At 33.5% G+C, this 22,943-nt stretch overlaps 4 protein-coding genes across 5 annotated transcripts in view; 1 reads left to right on the forward strand and 3 right to left on the reverse strand.

Moving 5' to 3' along the window:
* The window catches only part of slmo (PRELI domain containing slowmo), a 25,241-nt gene extending 12,806 nt beyond the window's left edge, over window positions 1-12,435 (reverse strand). The window contains exons 1-3 of the mRNA XM_018511610.1: window positions 12,041-12,435; window positions 11,386-11,554; window positions 3,807-3,893 (exon numbers count right to left, since the gene is read on the reverse strand). Coding sequence (XP_018367112.1) covers window positions 3,807-3,893; window positions 11,386-11,554; window positions 12,041-12,072 — 288 coding nt within the window. The 5' untranslated portion in view covers window positions 12,073-12,435. The remainder of the gene's footprint in view (window positions 1-3,806; window positions 3,894-11,385; window positions 11,555-12,040) is intronic.
* Window positions 12,436-13,318: 883 nt separating this feature from the next.
* Window positions 13,319-15,199, reverse strand: LOC108763750 (ATPase WRNIP1). Its single transcript, XM_083287368.1, is given in 4 exon segments — window positions 13,319-13,530; window positions 13,838-14,675; window positions 14,760-15,025; window positions 15,028-15,199. Coding segments are annotated over 4 exon segments (1,362 nt in total). The 5' UTR covers window positions 15,074-15,199.
* Window positions 15,200-15,439: 240 nt separating this feature from the next.
* LOC108763751 (phosphatidylinositol-glycan biosynthesis class W protein) lies at window positions 15,440-17,252 on the forward strand. The gene is made up of 2 exons (XM_018511612.1): window positions 15,440-15,566; window positions 15,646-17,252. Exons 1-2 carry the CDS (start codon window positions 15,539-15,541, stop codon window positions 17,250-17,252), a joined length of 1,635 nt encoding a protein of 544 aa, XP_018367114.1. The 5' UTR covers window positions 15,440-15,538.
* Window positions 17,253-17,516: 264 nt separating this feature from the next.
* Eogt (EGF-domain O-GlcNAc transferase) lies at window positions 17,517-21,595 on the reverse strand. Of its 2 annotated transcripts, none has more exons than XM_018511608.1 (10): window positions 20,919-21,595; window positions 20,459-20,665; window positions 20,002-20,150; window positions 19,754-19,917; window positions 19,550-19,667; window positions 19,302-19,455; window positions 19,020-19,220; window positions 18,358-18,491; window positions 18,185-18,287; window positions 17,517-18,013 (listed from the first exon to the last, which is right to left on the reverse strand). In XM_018511608.1, exons 1-10 carry the CDS (start codon window positions 21,096-21,098, stop codon window positions 17,759-17,761), a joined length of 1,665 nt encoding a protein of 554 aa, XP_018367110.1. In that variant the 5' UTR covers window positions 21,099-21,595; the 3' UTR covers window positions 17,517-17,758. The 2 variants fall into 2 exon arrangements, with proteins under 2 accessions (XP_018367110.1, XP_018367109.1); XM_018511607.1 differs by having other exon boundaries at window positions 19,550-19,670.
* Between the last annotated feature and the right edge of the window lie 1,348 nt (window positions 21,596-22,943).

Below are 22,943 nucleotides of genomic sequence, written 5' to 3' on the forward strand. Positions count from 1 at the left end.
ACACACACACACACACATACTTCTTTACTACATAAATAAAATTTAAAATTATGTTTTAGATTGTAATAGATCTGTAGAAAAATGTAGCAAAAGAATAAATAACACGAGCCTGTGTTCTAGTATGATAAATTTGTAATATCGTACAATGTAAATATCCCTAAAACATGTATCTTCTACTGAGATACAACTGGTGTTCCCCAGGAAAGTTTCCTGTAATGTTTATTTTAACGTGAATTTAACTCCTCAAAGCATGCGGTGCGTTGCATACAACAGAAATCTTGGAGACACGCTGGCAAATGAACAAGTACATTCCAAGGAATTCGACCGCAAGCTTAATTGCGGAGACGTTTCTCGTTGAGGAAGATAGCGAACAAGAAAGATGATTCTCCCACAAGGAAGATGGAGTCGAAATGCAGTGAGAGACGGTCTCATTCGCGGCATCAACTGCAGCGTGTCGCTCGCAGCATTTCCCCGGTGACGCAACATGCATGCCGGAATTTTCCTTGAATCAACTTCCTTTCTCATTTCGCAATTGTTGAATACTTTGCGTAATGTGTGCGCGATAACGTATTTCACCGTCTTACACCGTCTTACACCCCATGGGACGGCCGTGCGTATATTATACGTGATGCATATCGGTGTGTGAATAAAGGTGGCAAGATTGCACCCCGTAAAACGATCGATGAGCGGATAAAGGCGAATTTATTGCGGTGGCACGATGTCTGCGGTATTCACCTTCGTATTCGAAACGGAATCGATCATACGCGACTGCATCCCCCTGCGTTGTATACGGCTTTCCGCATTAATACTTTAGACGCTACACGATTTGTCTTTGCCCGCTGTATCGGTTTGCACACGGCACAATAGCGGTACACTGTTTGCCGCTTTTATGCAATTTAATGTATCACCCTTTATGTCCCGATGTGTGTCTGGGTTCAGAGAAATAACGCGGTCCGCCGTTCCACTTCGCTACATAAATATCAAAAAATGGCGAATCTATTAGCCACTTTACGTAAACGATCGCCATCTATACTTTTAGCATTTCTACTTCTATTTCCCTTCGTATCAATGGAATATATAATTCATCGTACCCTTATCATCAGTCATCGATAGGCATTATACGAACAATGAATTGCCCGTTAAAGTATCATGCATATAGCTAATGGAATTGCTATGCCGACCTTCGCAAGGCGATTTACTCTCGTTCGATCATCCTATTCAGTCATCCCATCAGCTATCCGCGTGAGTACATCGCTCAAGCGCCGCCGATTACCCCTCTCTTGCAAAAGCACCCTCTCGTACGAATTAACCAGAATCGGAGCGTGCGAATACGATCGTTCGGGTACATAATGTACTCGTGTGTGGATACATACGGAATCTCGATAGATATAAAAGGTCGACGTAACAGCTCCTCCGTATAGACGTGGGAAGGGGAGGTTTCTCCTCCTTTTGCTTTAAGCCACCTGCGGATCGTTCATCATACCAGTAATGCATCTACCACCCCATGCCGTTTCTCTTGGTCTCTTTTCCGTCGACGGGGGATGATCTTCGACGCGAATGGGAGAGCCGCGACGCGACCAATGCCGCGTCCCCCCACCCTTTTACCTCCCTTGGCATGCCATATCCCACCGCCGTTTCTCTGACACCCTACCTGATATACCCCGCGCCGAGAAGCTCCCCGAGCTATGCAACCCCCCCGGTAATGTGCGCATCAATAACCTATCATATCCAACCTTCTGGATGCGGTGGTGGCGTGCATCAGCTCCCTCCCCCTTCAACACCGTTCACTCCTCTCATCTCTTCCCCTCCCTTCTTTCCCGCTTTCAGACGCGTCGATCTCTTCGAGCTTGCAGCTAGATACTTTTCCTGAGGGTCTTTACTATGCATACTCCTTGGAACGGATGTTATGTAAATCAGGGCTCGAAAATCGTTTTCTGATAGCGGCTCGGAAAAAATCCGGTGATTTTGCGTCGGCGCACCTCGATCTGAGACGTGTTGCATGTACGAACTGCGTTGAGATCGTGAACTTTTTTTTTTTATTGTAATCCGCGTATTACGAGGGGGGGTATTGAAAAATATTAAATTTCCAAGTGACTTTTCCAGGCACGAACGCGGCATGAAAAACTTTAACAAACCAATTTGACAAACTTGCCCCTTACAAAGCGAGCCAAGAATAGCAATTCGCCTTGACAAACTTTTAACTATCCATGGGATACGGAAAAAAGAAAGAGTAATGAGAAAAGAGTAATTTTGTGATCTATTATATACACACATATATATATGTATATATATATATATATATGTTATGATTTTCGTTATATTACGATGCCTAAATTTTGGTTTAATATAGCGAATTAACTAAAAGAACGTTGTTGAAAAAAAATCTGTACTACTTTCCCGCAGTTTCTTTTTCCTAAAGCTTTGAAAGAAGCAAATCGGAGAAACAATAAAATACAATTTTATCGTTACATATGTTATAATACATACCATAAAAATCATACATAATTTAAGCATTAATGATTCACGCAATACACGTAACTAGAAAACAATAAATTGGCGCAATAATATTAAACCATTACAAAATGCGGTCCATTTATTCATAACATTTTCATCATTTTACCAGCGAAATATGTAAAGAGAAACAGCGTCGCGGGAAGAATGCTTTTATTACGCGCTAATGGAGCAACCGCTCAGCATTCTCTCTTTCTTTCCGGACGACACTTTATTAAAGTGCCATTTCGCAACAGGGACCGCGATGCATTCGCAATTTCGTTATGGTCGAAAAATCGCCCAAAAATGCTCACTTCGTTATCGCAGAAACGAGGAACCATGCGCGACGGAACGATCGTCGACGCGTTTCGACGCGACGCTTCCGTTGATAACCGACCGCCGAGATGAATATTATTTCTGGTAGTACACGCGTCTACAATAAAATTGTTAATATTATCACTTATGCACGCTAATTTCAAAATTCAAATTAACTTTAAAAAAATATTAAAAACAAAAATAATCAGTAATATCTAATATCTTCCCAGCAACAATAATTATGCAATTATACAATACGAGTCTGGTGAAATTCTCAATATTTTTTCGTACGTGTTTCTCGTGTTTAATATGTAATATCTAATATAACAGCTTGAGACCAGGTTGCGAAATCGAACACCAATGCTACCAGAAAGTCGTTTCAGCATATGATGCTGTTCCGCATCTAATTTTAGGATTGCAATTGAATCCAAATGTCGCGACGTATCCGTATCGAATACGCAATTACGAATAAATTTGCAGGGAAAGCACCTCTTCCCTGATAAAAGTTCTCCATTAAAAAATTCAATCAAATCCGCGTGACAGATATATACAATTCTAATTAAACGAAGCAAGCACACTGCTGATGGATATTTCGGATTCACGTTAGTCTATGCGTACCGGGAATATGATCGGAGATATTGAATTACGTTTAGAAATATCGTTTTTGTGGACAGCGTGTGAATGCTGTCACGTCACACAATGAAACAGCGGTTTATGCGAGAGAAAATTTTCATTTTTGCAATCTAAGCCATTCTTTTAACATAAAATATCTAAAACTATAATTGATATTTTTATATCAATTATATACGCTGAGAAACTTCTTTTATGAATAACAAATCAAACGTCACACATCGATGCCATATTTATTTTAAAAAATATACAGCTGTATTACTTCGCGAATGATCTAAAAGTTTCTCATAAATTGTACAACACAATTGTAAAATGCACGAAAAAATATAACGGTTTCTCGGCCCATTATTGAACAAAGAACAAATACTTACATTATGCGTCCTGAGGATCATTTGTTTATTCACAGGATCGACCTCGCTGCGCTCGCTGGCATAACACAAGTTCGCGTAGCCGATTAACTGTAAAAATAAAAGAAACGTATGTTCGCATGATAAGCCTTGGCACTAAGAACGTAAAAGTCCTTTCCGTGTAAAAAAAAATTCCGAATCATTTAAATGTAGTTCTAGTGAGAATTGGCTGGCAAACTGCTAAAAACCGATTCGGTCACCGATAAAAATCTCGGAAGTGCTATAGACAAGCACTTCCGGTTTCAAACTTTCCGCGTTGAATTTAACGATAAAGCCTTCCAAACTTCAATGGCATGTTTCAGTCTTTGAGAGCTACTTCGGCTCGATTTCACGACTTTTCACATAGCGTGCTCAGCAATGCGAAAAAAGAAATGCAATAAAATCGTAATTCATCAATATTTATCATAATGTAATATGATTAATAATGATGTAATGGATTAAGTAAAATTAGCTGAGAATTAATGTATGACAATATATTGTTGCTTTCAATAACATGTTATCCCCTATATGGTTCAATAATCCATCAAATAAAAACATTTCTCATTACATTATGGAAATATATGTATTATAATTATTCAATTATTTCACCGACTATTATTGATATATTATAGGTAGTATTAATAAGACATTATTTTCAGAAATTACAGTAACATTCATGTTCAATCAGGAACATAACAACGGACCTTTATGGAAATATACTATGTACTCGTATCAGAGCATGTTATACGTACACAAGGCGAATTAAACAAACAAAGCAACATTTACACGAATAGCGTTGGACTCTATAGAAAGCGATAAGCGATTATTAATTGGTTCTACGTCAGAAGGCGCGCGCGGTAATTAATTTAACCACCTATAGCGGACGTTTGCATTATTCTGTTCTCACAGTTACGTGGGAAGCAACAAACACCCTAAATTTATGATACCGTTTATTTAATCGTTGTAAAAAAATATATCTGAGTCCTCGATCTCGATAAAACTGCAAGTCTATAAAAAATCATCAATCATAACGAACTGACACTTTTTCACGAAAAGACACTGGGCCGAAAGGGATTAATCATAAAATATTGTCAAATAAAAATAAGAGTCATCCTAGTGACAAACGATCAATCAATCAATTTTATCTCGTATTGAAATTTTTTACGCACGTTGGCAGTACAGTTTAACGCTTCGACAGTCGCTTGCACCTACCAATAATCGTTAGAAATAATCGGCGATAAATAATTCAAAAGTATTAAGCCTAAGACACAATTGAAAAGCATACGCAAAAATATAAAAATATGGACATATTTCAACTTATCAGAATTATTAAATTTCAACTTATCACACACAGAAAGATACTATTCTATTACGAAGAAAAGTAATTACTCAATTTACTTTCTTTCTTTTAAGTAACACTTATTTTTAACAAAAAATATTTTCTTGATAATAATCTTAAAATATACAAATTTTAGGAATATTTATATTAATATGTATTCAAAACAAGAATTGACTCGAAGAAATGACTTTATATATATATAATAAGTAAATCGAATTTGTTTTAATTTAATGTTTTAATTGAATCTCTAAGTATTAAACTTTCAAAAAATATATTTTGAATAAACTTGTGATGAACTTATGATAAATTAATGGATGTATGATCTTTTGAAATATTTGAAACAAATAATTTTTATGTGCAATTTGCATTTTTTTGTATACGAAAATCGTGTAAGGTAAAGCGAGATAATTTGGATAAATTAACAAAAGCTTTTTTGTTGCAATAGTATTGGTGCAATAATGTATATTTTATATATTTAATTGAATACACTATACGATTTCAATCTTTTATACAGCTAAAAAATTTCTATTAACCTTTCAAATTATTCCTCTTTCAAATTATTCCTCATGCCACAGTTTCTGATAAATTGAAATCTTATTCCCTGTTCTTTACTTATGTTTTTCAGTGTGTCTCAGGCTTAAATATGTCAACAATTTTTGAGTCGCCTATTCCGCCCGAAAAGAAATATAACGCCACTCTCCGTAAGTTTCCGTGGCGACGCGATATTAATAACAAATTAGCATGAGTAATTAGGTAATTAGAAAGACGCTAATTAGACTGGCACGCTAAGTACACTTTAATTATTGTTCCTCGCCGATTAATTATGCATATTCTAATTAGTCGCTCGAATAAACCGACCTGCTTATACGAACCCTCTACTACCAATTTAAGCGTTTCGCGCGAACGGACGCGATAAGTGAACTTTTCTCGCGTACTTTTTTTCCAGAGCGTTTCGTTGTCGAGTGCATCCGCTAATTACTCGGATAGCGCGATGGCGAGTGCAGCATCGAGGGTGTAACGTTAAAAATGGTGCAGACGAAAGTGTTGTGGTCAAAATGGTCCTTCGCACTTTTCCCCACCCGTTAAATAATTTCTAGCGTATCTAAATACTGCAAGTTCCTGCGGCAACTATATACAGAATATTCTATTAACAAAACTACCATATTCGATCCCATTTGCTCGATACATGTATATATCCGTGACACTTCAAACTTTTAAACAATGACCTGAATGTTGATGCTCTAAAAAGTTCTCTTTTTATAATGTTTTAATTTAAATTGTATTTACTTTTCATATTATTCAAAAAGTTGACAGTTTTATCCTAATTCTTAATTGTTAATCTTTAAAAATTGACAAGAACAAAAGACTCTTTAATTTTAAAAACAATATAAAAAATATACAGAGCACATAAGAGTCAAATGTAAAATTGTATATGTATCTGTTTTTGTTTAATTAATTACAAAGTATTATATTTTTTTATCAGAATTTTCATGTTTTAAATTTGACTCCTACATGCCCTGTATAATCTTTATATTGTTAATCTTAATTATTATTTTTGTAATTTTTTTAATTATTTAATATAGATATATCTATAACGATGAATAATGTTACAAGAGAAACAGAACATATATAAAGATAAAATTCCTCGTTAATCTCGTCAATTATTTTGACAGGCTTTTAGATCTTTTCGTAAAATAAATCTCTCATACGAATTCTTATCGTCGGCCATGTATTGGACAATCTCTTTATCTCCACCATTCCTTGAACAGCTTATATGTGATACTATGAGTCGAGCCATTCGAACGAGCGGTTGCACAACGAAACGGCCCGGAGAAATGGCCGAGCTTATAGAAAATCTGACGAGAGGAAGCGATTCGCCGAGCCGAAAGGGATTCGACGCCCCGGAATCTCCAGTATTCCGGCGAAGGCACCGTGGGATAGCGAAGGATTGGGAATCCGGGAGAACAGAGAGTTGCCCGAGTATTCCAGAAGGCGGGCGCGTCTGGCTGGACGATTGCCAAACGGCGTAACATTGAGCGTGCTCATTATGAAAGCTGATGTTAGTGCGGATGTTGTTTTGTAATTCCCCGAGTCCCCGGCACCTTCTTTTTGCGCACGTTTGTCGAAAGTTTCGAATTTCCGGGTCTCCGCGTTGCCGCGGCGGAGATTGCTAGACTGGGGTAGTGAATAGCACGAGGTTTTTGCCGACACGCCACGGGCGAAAGAGGTGAATGATTCTGTTACGTTGCTTCATAGATTGATTTCTTGTCGCTTGCCGGAGATCAGTGCAACGTCAATTTTACTGTGCGAACGACCGTGAAAAAGCTGTGCCAACCGATAAAATTACACATCAAGGTGCAATATCACTCAACTTTTTTACGAATAACAGAAATAGAAAATCTCTAAATACAGCGATATCGTTTCTCTAAGAAATTATTATGCAGCATTAACCCTTACCGTACTAATATGGGTAACTAGTGACCGAGCGATTCCTGTTCGTGCAAGTTTCTTTGAGTCTTTCGGTAATTATAAATTATACTACACTTTATTATTTTCCAAAATAAAGAGTTAATATTTATTCTAGAAAGTTGAAAGTATGTTGGTGAATTTTTAGAGATTTTTTATATTATTTTGAAGAGGTGAAAAAACGAAGAGATTTGAAGTGACCCTTGATGGTATGGATGAGGCACCAAATTGTAGATGGTACGATAAGGGTTAATACTAGTCTATTAACATACCTATATAAAATGATAGGAATTAATTGATAAAATTTATCAAAAAAGGAGTCTCCATATAAAACATTTATACACCCAGTACATTCAATATAAATCTAATAATAATAAGCTAGAAGCCAAGTTATACATATAATATGAAGTAAGATTCATCGTAAATTACTAAATATTTACATTTCAATTAAAAATGTCTCTATATGTCATGTTAAAACAACTCTCTCTCACTCTCTCTCTCTCTCTCTCCTTCTCACAAGATTTCATTAAAATCAAACATCAACTGACATGTCGGTTGCCGAACCATAAATAGCGAATCAATGTCGTAATATCCTCCGCTGCGTTCGAAGTTCATCTTCTCATCAAAATATCGAGAAATTTCAAGGATAAACATAAATATACTATGTCTTTTTGGCGTTAAAACTAATGCTAGACATTCTAAAAATATATAAATAATATTAGATATCCTTTATTTTCTGAAGCTTTCCAGACAACATGCATGTCTAAAAGACATCATAAAAACATCTTTTGAAACATACATATCTACAAGGTATCTAAAGAGATTTTCTAGACAACGCGTGTTACCTAAATTATTTTAATTCGAAGGCACACACAGAAATATAGTGACGTAATTTTAAAATTTAAATTCCCTTAAGAAATTTATTTTGGAGTTATTTTAATAAGAAAAGGCACACACACAAAAATAGTGGGATAATTTCAAAATTTAAATTCCTTTAAGAAATTTATTTCGAAGTTGTTTTAGTAAGAAAACATTAGAAATTAAGAAATAAGAAATTTATGTACTAAAAAATACAAATGAACATATTTATACCAAAAAGAAACCAATCGATAAAATCTAAAACTATCCATTGTAATTGTAAGTTATTTTCTTCGTACGTAGCATTAGTTCAAGTTTGTAACAATAGTATAGTTACGTGATTTTGCGCGTGAAGAAAAAAAAAAGTAAATTGTAAAGGTCTTTAAGTAATTGGCGCGAGTCAATAATTTATTCAAGCGTTACTGGCAGCGACATTGAGTCACGAAGGTCTCGAGAAGGTCGTTCTGAAGAATTCGTACATAAATGAAACGGTTTTATCGACACGCCGCGAGAGTGCGCCGAAAAAAAAAATCGATAAACTGAGTTGTAGATAAGTTCCACAGTTATGACTGATTCGCAGTCATTGTTAGAGAATTTATGACTCAAGTTTGATAAGCTACTGACAATTATATGTATTTACACATCATACAGATTTATACACATTTTCATTACAATCTTATCATAATTGAGAAAAAATAAAGACCCGATGCGATTCAAAGAAAAATAAAAATAAAGATAAAATTCATATACATAATTAATATAAAAGAATAGCTAACGCTAAAATTCATGTTTTTATTCCACTCTTTTACATTAATTGAAAAAAGCTGTCGATAAGTTCTCTCTCGCAAAGTTACCATCCGCTCACTCTGTGTATCTCAACCAGTAAAGTCGATTTAAGCGCGGCGACCTTGTAGCAGGTCGGTGCCCATGTGATTACGTGCTATACTGAAGAACATGCTGGAATGTTCTTTATCATAGCACGGTTGATACTTAAACCCGTTTTATACAGTGTTTTATTTAACGCACTGAAGTATCTCGAGAATGAGACATATATATATGTGTATGAGACATATATGTATGTGTGTGTGATTGAAAAAAATAAGTTTCTGACGAAAATCTCAGATAAAAAGTTAGTTGCTTATTGCAAAATGCATAAATTTTTTAATAAGCAACTACGTGTTTTCTTTTATCAATTGATTCATCTCATTATTTTGTGTATAAAAGTAGTTATTATTATTAAAGGTAGATACAATTATTAAAAAATGAATAGTTTACGAGATATTTAATATTTCATATCAATAATATGCCAGAATAATGTATAAAATAACTCGAAAACTATTGATTTTTTATATCTCTACCTTAATATTTTTATATGTAGAATAATTAGAGGAATCATGTTATGTAAAAAAAATTATGTAAAAAAATATTCCATTTAAAAAAGAGAACGTGGATCTTTATATCTTTTTGGCGTTTCCACTTAGAAAAAAACATGACCAAAATATGTCCTCAAAACCTTTCTGAAACTCTTTTCAATCCTATGTCTCATTTTCGAGATATTTTAATGTATTAATTAAAACGAATATCCTGTGTAACGTAAATGTTACCTAAAGATTAAAGGTTACCAAGAGATTCATCGACGAAATTTATCCGTGAATGTTTTGGTAACCTTTAATCTTTAGCTAACTATAACATGTCAAAACAAGCCATAATGTAATTTTCCGTTACAAACAGATTCTTTACCGAGTCGTGTAACTATAGGATATAATCTTTCCTTGTTAATTGTTAACTAGCATGGCTGAATCCAAGTAATTACGGATTAAATTACAACAAAAAATGTTTTTTAATAGTAGATTTGTCCGATTTCGGATTTTGAATGTATAATATCTACATCGATAAGACATGAGTTACGAAAGTAATTCTCAATAATTAGCCTCTCAATTATTAGCTCGAAATACAACCGTGTTTTCTAAAAAGACAAGATAAATCTTTGAATTAAAGATCGTTAGATCATCATAATTAAAAAGCATAATATCTTCCACATTATCGATTTTATGAAACACTATAGCATTTTCTGTATTCTAGCACATTCTGTATTAATCGTAGACTAATATTTCATTTGTCGTACGACAAAGTTTTTAAACGTATTGATTGGCTACAAAATCGAGAATTTCTGAAAACTTGAGAACTTCTCTATTCTACAATCAATTAAAACGCTCATTGAAAAATGTGTCATACATCAAACAAAATATTATCTGTGTCTATTTTTCACAACCGGAGTATAGAAGACCATGCTCCGGTTGTGAAGCAAACTTTTTTAGAACTATACACGTGATTAGAACTATACATAATATCGGCTTGATATTTCTATTTAATGATATCTAGATAGTATTTTGTAAAAAGACACGTGATAGCTACATGTAACTACTGGTAGTGACATTGTGTTCGCGTCACTGACATTGTGTCGTCAGGGTCGACAACAGTCGTTTCGAATGTTATGACGATATCGAAATAAATTAAATTATCGAAATAAAATATTTAAAAAATAGCAAAAAATGTATCTTCAAATATTATATAACAAAAAATATTTCTTACAATTTTATATAAAAAAATATTTTATTATATTTGATATTTAAAGATATATTCTCATACATTTTCTGTATTATATAAATATTATGTTATACACATATAAACATTTGTTATACGAAAATAACTTCGCCGTATAATTTACTCTAATATTATTTGTAAAAATAAAAAATTTGCAATTCATTTTGCAACTACAATACGGACGATACTGATTGAAGGTTAGAGTTGGAGGTAAGGTTAGACTTAGATATGCTAAAGTCTAAAGCGATATTGAACGCGCGCCAATGTGACAGCACGTGGGAAAGTTATAAGACATACCGCTTGCGTCCATTTAGGAAAGCCCCATTGGGTAGAAACGACGAGTCTGTGGGTACGGAGAACACCATCGACCACTTCTCTGTCGATGACATCCGCTCCGATAACCGAAGGCACCATAGGATTGGGGTACTTTCTCCATGCAGCCTGCGCTACTGTCTCCCAAGGATGACTGCAATATAAAACGATTGTCCTTATTATCAAAGAGGAATCGCGTCAATACAATTTCTAAAAATTTGTTCGACAAAATTATCTAGTTAGGAGAAAGCGAAAAGAGAAAATGCTTCTTAAATTTAGGTTAAGTCAAGTCAGCTGTAACAGATATAAATGGGCTGTCTTAATCTTCTTTTTGAGCACAAAATATTCGCGAATTTTCGAAAATTAATTGAAAAGGGTAGATAAAACCAGATTGACTCCTTAAAGCCCTTTGCATTTTGGAGATAACCCACATTTATTACTAGGTTACACTGTCGATAAGAAATTCTTTTAAAATTATAGAAGTATAATGAGGTTGTGTAACGTGTGTTGCACTATGATCTTTACACGAGACAAAATCTGACATTTGGGATACCTGACGAATTATACGAGGACAATTGCGTCAAGTAGCAGAGCACGGTGTACAGCAAAGTATTACTGTAGAGCCACATTTTATACTCACTCAAAGGTATGCTCTGACGTCCAGATTTTCATAGCGTTATGGATAGGACGACCGACACTGCATGTAGGGTGGGCACTGTAATTTAACGTGCGACACGTGAGCGGAATAGGCTGTCGCGATATCGGGCGTCCTCCGTTCGTCGAGCCGTCTTTGAAGATGTGTGATGTAAGTGGAAATGATCGCTTTCGTGACGACAGTGTACTTTATTTGCTTCACGATAACAGCGTCAAGCCAATAGTTGGTTGTTCGCATTTAGTGTCCAACGTCATTGGTCGGTTGCATATGGCGCGCCAATATCAAACGTGATCAAACGTATCCTTTGTATTCCACGTTGTATTATAACGTACCAAGGATTACGAAGTCCCGCGAATAAGTAAACACTTGAGATTGTGATTGTTGATTGAGTAGTTAAATATTAATAATTTTACCGACAAATTATGAATGTATGAATTATTGATTAGTAGACTATCCAAGTAATAATCGATTGTTATATTGAGATGATGTATGTCATCTTGACTGAGACTTGACGAAAGTTTCACTGAATTTTATATTAATTTGACGTCACTGTAATATTGCGTGTTACTTGGATAGAGGCTACTTCTAGTCGTTCAATTTCAGGTTAGAATAAAGATTGATAACAATTTTAACTTAACCTTTAGAGAACAAACTGGTTTTCTATAATTTTCAATTTAATATTTTAGAAATAGATGCTATAAATGATTTATGAAGAATATCTGAAATCGATATATCGGTTTCTCGTCTAGACGGTAAAATTTGTTTTTCAAACTATAATTGTTGAAATGTTTCATTAGAATTATTTTCACACCTTTCAATAAGTATATTATATGAAAATTTTCAAAATGGAGAGACAAGAAATATGTCAGTACACTATATAATAATTACGCATGCAATGAAAAAGCAATTGGATTTTGAAAATAAAATCTACTGACCACGTTAAATTAATTTAAATTATTAAAAGCCGATAAATTGGCTTCCCATCCTCTGGAAGCTAATTTTGTTTAAACATTGAAGGTTTTTTTTTAACCAAATAGATACAAATAAATTACAAAAGTGGACATATAATATAAATCTTATATTAATCATTTATAAATGTTGCTTTTTTTGAAAGCAATCAAAACATTGTAACTCTACTAAGTAAACAGGTACCATCGTATTCTTAGCGTAGTAAGTTATTGATACCTGTAAGACAAAAGTAACAATTTAGTATAAAAAATTAAATTAGTAATAAATATAGAGACAATAAAAAAATCATCGAGTCTACTTTCTGTCCGAGTTGTATCTCATGTGTAATGGCACAGTCGGTTGAGGACCTTCACATTCCAAAATCATCTTTTCAGCTGCTTTTAATGCATTATATATCGATCGAGACTTGGGTGCTTTCGCTAAGTAAACCGTGCATTGTCCCAAAAGTACATCACATTCTGGCATACCAATCATTTGACAGCCATGCATTGTATGAACAGCTACACCTGAATTTTTTAAACAATTTAATTGTACTCTAAAAAATATAGATATGAATTTAATATCATGCATGATGTTTATATAATTCTCACCACGTTGGTGTTGATATTAATATGGTTGATATTAACACTATGGGTGTTTTAAATTCACATCATGTTAGTATTAATGTTAATACTTAATACCATGGATTTTAAAATAGATATTGATATAAACACCAAGACATTGAAAATTATTTAAACACTAGATAGAGTGTTAAATCCACACCCATATTTTTCAGAGTATAGACTATGAAATGAATATATCTCATTTTTTTACCTAAAGCATCTGGATCTGCCAGACCAATGTCTTCACTAGATATTCTAACTAGTCGTCTTGCAATATTTACTGGATCTTCTTTAGCTGCCATAATTCTGGCCAACCAATACAGAGAAGCATTTGCCTTACCAGCTCTTATTGATTTATGAAGAGCAGAATATATGTGATGGCTCTGATTAGTTTCTTTTACAGAAATCATGTGTGTTTTTATTAAACCTTCTTTAATATCTTCCAGAGTTATTGTTATATCATTATTGCGTGATGTTTTTGATCCATCTACTTGCCTCGCAAGCGTTGCTAATTCTAGAGCATTAAGAGCTACACGTGCATCACCATCGCATGCTCCTGCTAGCCATTGTATTATATTATTATCAACATGATATTTAATTTTTGTATTGGAATGAAATTTAATCTGCTCTCTATTGTTTATTTGTTCTTTTTTTCGTACATCAAGCATCCTTCCATTTATATACTCTATTGCCTTATGAAGAATTTCTGTTACATTGCACTCTGTTAATTTATTTAACACAAACATGCGGCAGCGACTTAGTAAAGCTGGATTTAAACTGTAAAATGGATTTTCAGTGGTACATCCAATTAAAGTAAATGTTCCTGTCTCTACATGTGGCAGAAATATATCTTGCTGAAGCTTATTGAAACAATGAATTTCATCCATACAGACAATGGTCTTGCATCCAAATTTTGATTTGTCCTTTGCTGCGGTAACAGCATCCTTTATACTTTTTACACCAGAACTGGCTGCAGATAGATTCACAATGTGTACATTATTACTTGTTAATTTCTTGCTTAAACATACTATTATATTCACCAAGGATGTCTAAAACATAAATTGTAAATGATCATAAATATCATAATTATTATAAAGCAGCTATATAAAAATGAAGAGTAAAACTGACTTTACCTTTCCACATCCAGGTGGACCCCAGAATATCATGCTAGGAATCTCTCCCTTCTCCAATAAATAATTTAAAACTGTATTTGGGCCAATGATTTGTTTTTGCCCCACATAAGCCTCAATATTCATTGGTATCATTCTTTCAGCAAGTGAAATACGTTTCAGTATTTCTGAGGATTGTATTGTGGAATGTTTTATAAAATTATGTCCAGACATGTTAGTGATACCGCTTGGTATTTGATTATGTATTTTAAATTTTTTCACTTGATTGCGACAAAATCTTCATTGAAAGGAAATGATCTCTTGATTTTCGCTTCCATGTAACCTGCTTTTTTGGTTATGTTATTCCTTTCTTACATACTAAATATATATTTGCATTTGCTTAAATATTTAAACGAAGACAAATACACACTAACATTAATAAGCCAAAAGTATTACGCGGGAAATAATTTATTTAACACAGTGAATATTAATGCATTGTTTTTTTTTAACATAACTAGTTAAATCAATCACATTATATTATAATTGTAAAACGACGTTTTAACACAACTTTGGCACGATGAAAGTATAAAAGTTAATGAAAGATCACAAAATTCTCATTAATATTTCTCATCAAATCGTGTAGAATAATTAGAAAAAAAGTAAAGTGCTGCCATCTACGGAAATATGAACGTCAAATATGTGCTATCGTCGACGCCATGTAACAACACCAATCAATAATATCAAATTCTTCGTACTAAACTGATATATACTATAATGTATATTTATTGTACGAGTGACAGATAATGAATAATGAGTGGATTATCCGCAACCGTAAGTTCTATGTTTGTCAGGTATATTTTTTTCAACTGCGTGAAATTATAGTTGGAGCTAAAAAAAAAAATGTCCGTAGAATGCCTGAAATTCGATTTGACAATGACAGCGCCGGCGAGCAAGGAACAATATCGACTCGAACAAGAAGCGTTTGTTTCCAATCACGAAGGCACGACACCGCAAGCGGTGATTTTCACGCTTCTGCCAACCATATGGAGCATCATATTGGCAATAACAACTGTGGAAGTTCTCAAGAAATATATATACATCCACAAAAATACGAGAGTCGTCATAGAGTTCGTGTTAACCATTATTCCGACTATCTTGTGTTGTACCATACTATCAGAATACATTGGTAGCATATGCGTGATAATAATGTTGGTTTCTGTACTAAACATATTACTTGTGATGCAAAAGAGAATCAATTGCTCCAATTTAAATATTACTAAGGAGCCGGTTACCGATAAAATACCCTTCATAACTAATTTTCGAGCGCTGACCAACATTATTACTGCGATTTGTATATTAGCCGTCGATTTTCATATTTTTCCACGGAAATTCGCCAAAACGGAAGTGTTCGGATACAGTCTAATGGATACGGGTGTCGGGTTGTTCATATTGGCGAATGCATTGGTTGCGCCAGAGGCTCGAGACTTCTCTAATTATCGTCAAGCGAGCTTTTTAAAAACTCTGACAAGAAATATGAGTAAATGCTTCCGAAGCTGCATACCTCTCTTGATATTAGGATTCGGACGATTTGTAATAGTCGAGTATGTAGGATATCAGAAACACGTCACCGAATATGGAGTTCATTGGAACTTTTTTATAACTTTAGCTATCGTCAAATTATTTACTAGCATGATTACCAGCACTGTTAGCTCGAAGTATTCATATCTCTCAGGCATATGGATATTATGCATGCATGAATACACTATGAACACTAAAGATTTAAAAACGTGGATTTTAGGAGACGAGCCGAGAGATGATTTTTTCTCTGCCAATCGAGAAGGCTTAATTTCTATACCCGGTTACGTAGGATTGTATTTCGTTGGTGTAGCCATTGGGAGATTTATATATTCCTCATGTCATTTGCACGCAACATCGAGTATAGACCTTAATATGAAACTCTCATTTTTTGAAATGAAAGGACAATACATTGGGCCTTTACCCTCGTTATATATTAAATTATTTATGATCTCTGCACTAATTTACTTGGCGATATTATCTTGTGGTTTTAAGGTTTCCAGAAGATTAGCCAATGCCGGATATTGCATGTGGATAGTGGCTCTAACAACTGCACTACTTAGTTTCTTAGTGTTCATACAGTTCGTGCTAGAGCTAGTGAATATAGCTAATTGGGTGTCAGACGGCGATAACGTATGGATTGAATACAAGGTGAAAACGAGTAAAAATTTACCAGTGAATTTAAAGGAACACGTGGATAATGAGAAAGAAGAAAATAATGAGGATGTGTATAGGAAATCTTTAGAGATTTTTGATGCTGTAAATTATAACGGCTTATTCTTTTTTCTTATCAGTAACGTTATGACTGGTATTGTGAATATGTTAATGTACACATTATATGCTAAGCAATCATTAGCTCTATTAACACTGATTATATACATGGCTGTGAATATACTTTCAGTATTACTACTTTATAGGCTCAAAATACCGATTAAACTGTGAAATATATGTGTAAAAATAGTAACGAGTCAATTTTAATGAATTTACAATGTTTGATCAAGATTTTGACGATCTTGCTGAAAACAATGGACTTCCATAAGTCTTTTGTATATTATATAATTTATATCTAAAAATATACAGTGAATTTTATTAATAATTTTTTAAATATTATAGTCATAAGGAAATATGTTATAAATGGCCAAATATAGATATATAATTAAATATTATATCATATATACATATAATATTAAATATATATTATATATGTAAACTTTAATTACAAATTAATAATTAAGAGAAAGTACTGCCAAATGTGCAACTCAGACATATCGAGATTCACACATACACACATCACGCGTTTATTTTACTTATTAAAATAACGTATATACATTAGTATAAAAATAATATAAAAAAAATATGTATGAGGAATCAATTGATCAACAAATGTACTTTAGAACACATTCTATTATTGTACTTCATCTTGTCAATTTATTGCCTAAGAGTCTTGTTCATAATTCATCTTTGGATAATATATCCGATTTTTGTAATCGCATTGGTTCTTTAGTATTAGAAGGTTGTACTGATTCTTCATTATCTATCATCCTAGTATCATTTTGTATTTTGCCAGGAGAGTTGTTAAACTTTTTGAATGCATTATGGTGCTTTACATGATTTTTCGCAAGCGAAACGATTCTGAGAAACTCCTTAACATCGAAGCTATAATTCGTAAATTTGGCGTGAGCCCCGCCATCAGGATGTGTCCCCTGTAAATTATAAATAACTGTTTAAGTATACACGTTTTATTAATTCAAAGTTGCAAATTTACCTAAAAAAATAGAATAAAAAAATTTAGTATAATGTTATATATATATATATATAGTAAAATTAAATTATTGAATCCTGTATTATCTTATAAATAATCTATACGAACGTACTGGATCTTGTTGCACCAACTTTGATGTATCTTTCCATGTAAAATATTTTACACCTCTCAACCGTGCAAGATCTTTGTAACAATTAGGATCTTCGCAATTATATCTGTGAAAAATATTGAAATGTATGTTTATAGTATTTGCAATTATATATTTTTTAAGTATGAAAATCTTACATTTCGAATACCGCTGCCCAATCCGGCAGAAACATTAAATGTGTTAAGCCGGCGCCATGAATACCGATAAAAATATCGGAATTCCTAGTGATTTCCAACTGCTTTTTGAATGAAATATTTTTGTTGTACACCACCTACACAGTAAAAAATATTTTGTATTCGTGTTAAAACTGTTCCTTGTTAAAATTTTTGTTTTGTGTTGAATTTTTAACACATCTGAATTTTAATTTAACATAATGTGATCGTGTTGAATATTTTGCGTAAAATTAAAATTCGACATTTTTTAGTGTTAAAATAACACGATTTATGAATAAGTGAGAACAAGTAACATAAAAATTTATTTTAAAACTTAAATTTTAAGATAAACAAATAAAATGTATTAATATAAAATATTATTGTATAAATGATAATTTTACTAAAAAAAATGTGCTTTCACATTTGCTTACAAATGATGTTAGTGTTTTCGGTGTTAATTTTTTTACATAATGCTTGTATTACTTACTAACATATCTTATGTCAAATTAACACAAAAATTTGGGTGGACCATTTGGAACATATGAAATGTATTAAATTTAATACAAATTTTGTAACTGTATAAAAGTATCGATGACGTAAATACAATCTTAAAGATATGTAGTCAAATATATCCGCTAGAATTTTACCTTATTAACTTTATACTCTGGATTCTCCTTTAAAGCTTTTACTAATTCATTCTCATTTAAGATCTTTCTGTATTGAGTATCTCTGCTCAGCAATGTTACTCGAATCTTTCGATCTTTTCTTGGATGAAGAGGTATTTGAAGTCGATGCAACACATGATCGCCAAAGGCTTTGAACAATCCAGATTTTTCACAGCCATAAATCTAAAACATATATTTTCTCATAATTGATATTCTTTCTCGTAGTGTGGAGCATCTCGGTGAAAGGATATACAATGTTAGTACAAGTGGTGTGTTATAATACAATCCAAATATCATTCTCGGCAATAGAGGAAACACCAAGTTTTTGAAGCACACTGTTTCGCCTCGAAATGTTTTTAAGTCCCATAATGGATTTCTTGTAAATGCTTCGAAGGTGTCTTGGAACGCCGATCGATAACTGAAAGTAAAATGTAGTTTGATATTTAATAGTTCATGATTGTTATTTTTCGTTTGTGCCAATTTCGTTTTATATTTCGTTCTATACTTGTTACCTATAACTTTCCCAAATCATTACATGATTGTCTGTATCGAAGGCAGATGGGTGCGAAAGATTCACGTGCAATGATGCGTATAGGTTGAAAAAGTCGCAAAAATGATGATACATATTTACTACTAAAACAAAGCGACTTTAACGAAGTGACGAATATGAATTATAATTCATTTGACTTTTTTTTCCCAAGTGTCTTCCTACTTACTAGCATCTATCTTCATGATGAAGGTCGGTTTCTCAATGACGACATCACAATCGCCATAAACAATCGGCCGATGAGGTAATTTTCGAAAGTTTCGTAATTCTGGTCCCCAGGATTGTAGCGGGCTAATATGATCCGCGTTTTCCTGTAATCTCTTTTCGTTCAGCCTGATTGCAGAAGAGAAAGTTAAATACTTTCCAATTCCTCGCACAGATGATCTTGATCTGCTTTGCTCGCTGATATTCACTCACGTGCAGTAGCCGCCAATTTGACCTTCTTTTAATACATCCATTTTGTATCGTAAAGGTTCCTTTCGGTTCAGCAAATCTGTAAAATTTAGCATCACGTTTCTTGCTCTGCAGAATCTCATATGTTCCGAACATTCTAAGGACGAATCATCCTGAAAAAAATAGAATCCAATCAAAATATCGAATTATATTATTTTTTTGCATTCTGTGTATAACGTCACATTTACATGGAAAGAACGATTTTGCTGAAGCATTTGAAAATTTAGGTAAATACAAATCTGAAAATAATTTTGTTGGACTATCAAAATAATTACACAGGAATCTCAAGCATGATGCTGCAAAAATAATTATTTTAATAGTCCAACAAAATTATTTTCAGATTTTATATATATAAGTAACTAAAATTTTAGATACTTCAATAAAATTCATCTCCGTGTATATTATAATTCAGTAAACTCACTATAAACAATGGTTCGCATAATAGCATCATCTCTTTCCTTTGGTCGCGTATATATCCAAAATCACCTTGTGCATAATATGTGTCCAATTGAGCTCTTTTTGTAGCGACCCATCCTTTATGATCACCTGGACAATGCGGAATGGAAAATGAGTTTTCCGCTTTGCAATCTTCCTCGTAGCCCCAACAAGCTTTACTATCGAGACTATCCTGGAATGTATCATAAAATTAACGTTTTTATTTTTAATGATTTATACAAAAAAAAATTATCATATAAAAACAATTAAAATTTTTTTTACAAAAGTGAATCAGAAATAAAAATAGTATATATTATTATGCAGGCGCGAAATCTTCACAGAAATCATGCTTGTAATTTCAAAATAAAATTTTATGAAATATGTTTCAAATATGTCGTACAAATAACAAAAATATATCAAGAAATTAAAGTTAAATATAATTTTACCTTATATAGACATGCCGCATCATTGTGGCATTTTTCTGCTGCCGTGGGAAAAGAGTTGAAATAATACTTGACGTGCTCTTGTGGTAGATTAATATCTGTGTAATTACTGCCAATGGCAGTGACCGTGAATACGAACACCAGTGACACTGGATAAACTGCGAACAACGTCCTCATGATCATCGTGTGAAAAGAATTATTGGAACTAACCGGATGTTCTTAATAGATCCTCGCACGTTCGTCTTACAATTGCACGGTTTGAATGAAAAACGAACCACCTGTGAAGGTGGGTGTATGACCTCACACTCGCGCATTAACACATTTGCATGGATTGTACAGCAATACGGTGAGAGGCGATACTGAAGACACTATGTGTGAGATGTGAGTCAGCTCACATCATAGAAATTGCGCACTGGCTTGCCTTGAATGGTGCACGAAGAAGCGAAGTTTTAATATTTTTTATTTTCTAAATAATACGCCGGCGTTTTTCGACCCGTCAGATCGATAATGCAGATCTGTCCAAAAATCGAGTACGTAGAAGCATTTCCTTCGAAACAATCACACAGGCAAGTTTATTGACTTCAAATCCTATGTTCCTGGTGAAAGCGTCAAGTACTTTCTTAAAGCATTGAAATCTCTCATAAATAAATGAAAAAATCTTTCCAGTTATCTTCACGCGATCAGCTGTCTAATATGTTGCAACATGGCTGTATACACTTTCACTGTTATAAGGATGAATTTGTAATCACAATTTAAATTGTTCTTTCTTTTAAGTGAAATAATTAGGCTGAAATAAAAAATGAAGCAACTTGGAGCAACTTGTATTTGTTTCACGCGACTTTTAGCGTATAGAAATTCGAATTTTTTGACAAGAATATTTTGTGAGTCTTGTACTGTGGGAAAGCATTCTTAACTGATTTGTATCCCTCTATGGGTTTCTTCCTGCAGTATAAATGATAATACCCAAAAAGTTTCGGAAAAGTAGGAAACAAATGTAAAATTTATCTACCATCGATATATAATTATCAGTATATAAAGAAGAATACATATCTATTGTAGGTAAAAATATCTACTATAAATTAGGTTGAAGGTAACGCGGAAAAAAGTAAGAGGGCGGTTGCAGTTTGTTTACAATCTTATTTACACGACGTAGAAAAATAGAAATTAAAGGTCAGAAATATTAAATAAAATTGTAATATTAAATTATACACTTACATTGTATATCAATACAAAATTTATTTATTGGTATTGTATATCGACATAAACTTAAAAATAATATTATGAGATCTTAGCACTTTATGTTACATGTAAATTACGTTATGAGATAAATCAATGTAAATTTAATATTAAACATTTACATTATATATAAGATATATAAAATTAGAAGTAACAATTATATAAAAATCTTCGAACTTTGCCATATGTGAATTATTTTATTTCATTTTCCGTATTTTCTGGGCGAAGACTAAAAACTGGCGAGAATTTTTCATCATAAATTTGTGTGTACAGTGAAAATTGCAGTATCGTTAGAATATAAGCGTCAAATGCATTTGCCGAAGATTATTGTCCAACATTAGTGTCAAATGATAGCTTCTGTTATTCATCATGCCTTTACGTAAATAAAATGCAGAATCTACAAGCCTATACAAGACGCACCTTATGCTAATCCCCGCGGGATACGTCAAAAATGATTTGAACGTATACGGAAGAGAGTTCGATCCTTCTCTCAAGGCGTGGTCGAAGTAGATCCTATCTTCACCGTTTATACAATTTTGCTCGTCGGAAAAAGAGATACGAGAGTTAAATCCAAGAGTTCCCCGCATTCATCGGCTCGAATACATCGAGTCCCACACTTTGTTAGGCATGAGTCGTTACGTAATCTGGAAGACTCGGATATCAGCTGCGGTTCTCGTTGGTCGCGCAGGTGTCTTTCTCGGTTCACAAGAGATCGTTGCGATACAATTAAAGCCACACAGGCCGTAGCCAGCAGCGAAAGGAGAGCGTGAATTCAAATTCTACAGAACTTAT

The sequence above is a fragment of the Trachymyrmex cornetzi genome, unplaced genomic scaffold, assembly GCF_001594075.2.
Source record: "Trachymyrmex cornetzi isolate Tcor2-1 unplaced genomic scaffold, Tcor1.1 scaffold381, whole genome shotgun sequence".
Taxonomy (NCBI): Eukaryota; Metazoa; Arthropoda; class Insecta; order Hymenoptera; family Formicidae; genus Trachymyrmex; species Trachymyrmex cornetzi.

Excerpts from the sequence above, each read along its gene's own strand:
- LOC108763751 (XM_018511612.1), top strand. The coding sequence starts at position 15,539 with ATGAATAATGAGTGGATTATCCGCAACC. Across the intron at positions 15,567-15,645 it reads TGAGTGGATTATCCGCAACC|AATGCCTGAAATTCGATTTG; the intron begins GTAAGTTCTATG and ends AAATGTCCGTAG.
- Eogt (XM_018511607.1), bottom strand. The coding sequence starts at position 21,098 with ATGATCATGAGGACGTTGTTCGCAGTTTATCCAGTGTCACTGGTGTTC. Across the intron at positions 20,666-20,918 it reads ATGCGGCATGTCTATATAAG|GATAGTCTCGATAGTAAAGC; the intron begins GTAAAATTATAT and ends GATACATTCCAG. Across the intron at positions 18,492-19,019 it reads CAGAGTATAAAGTTAATAAG|GTGGTGTACAACAAAAATAT; the intron begins GTAAAATTCTAG and ends TTTACTGTGTAG.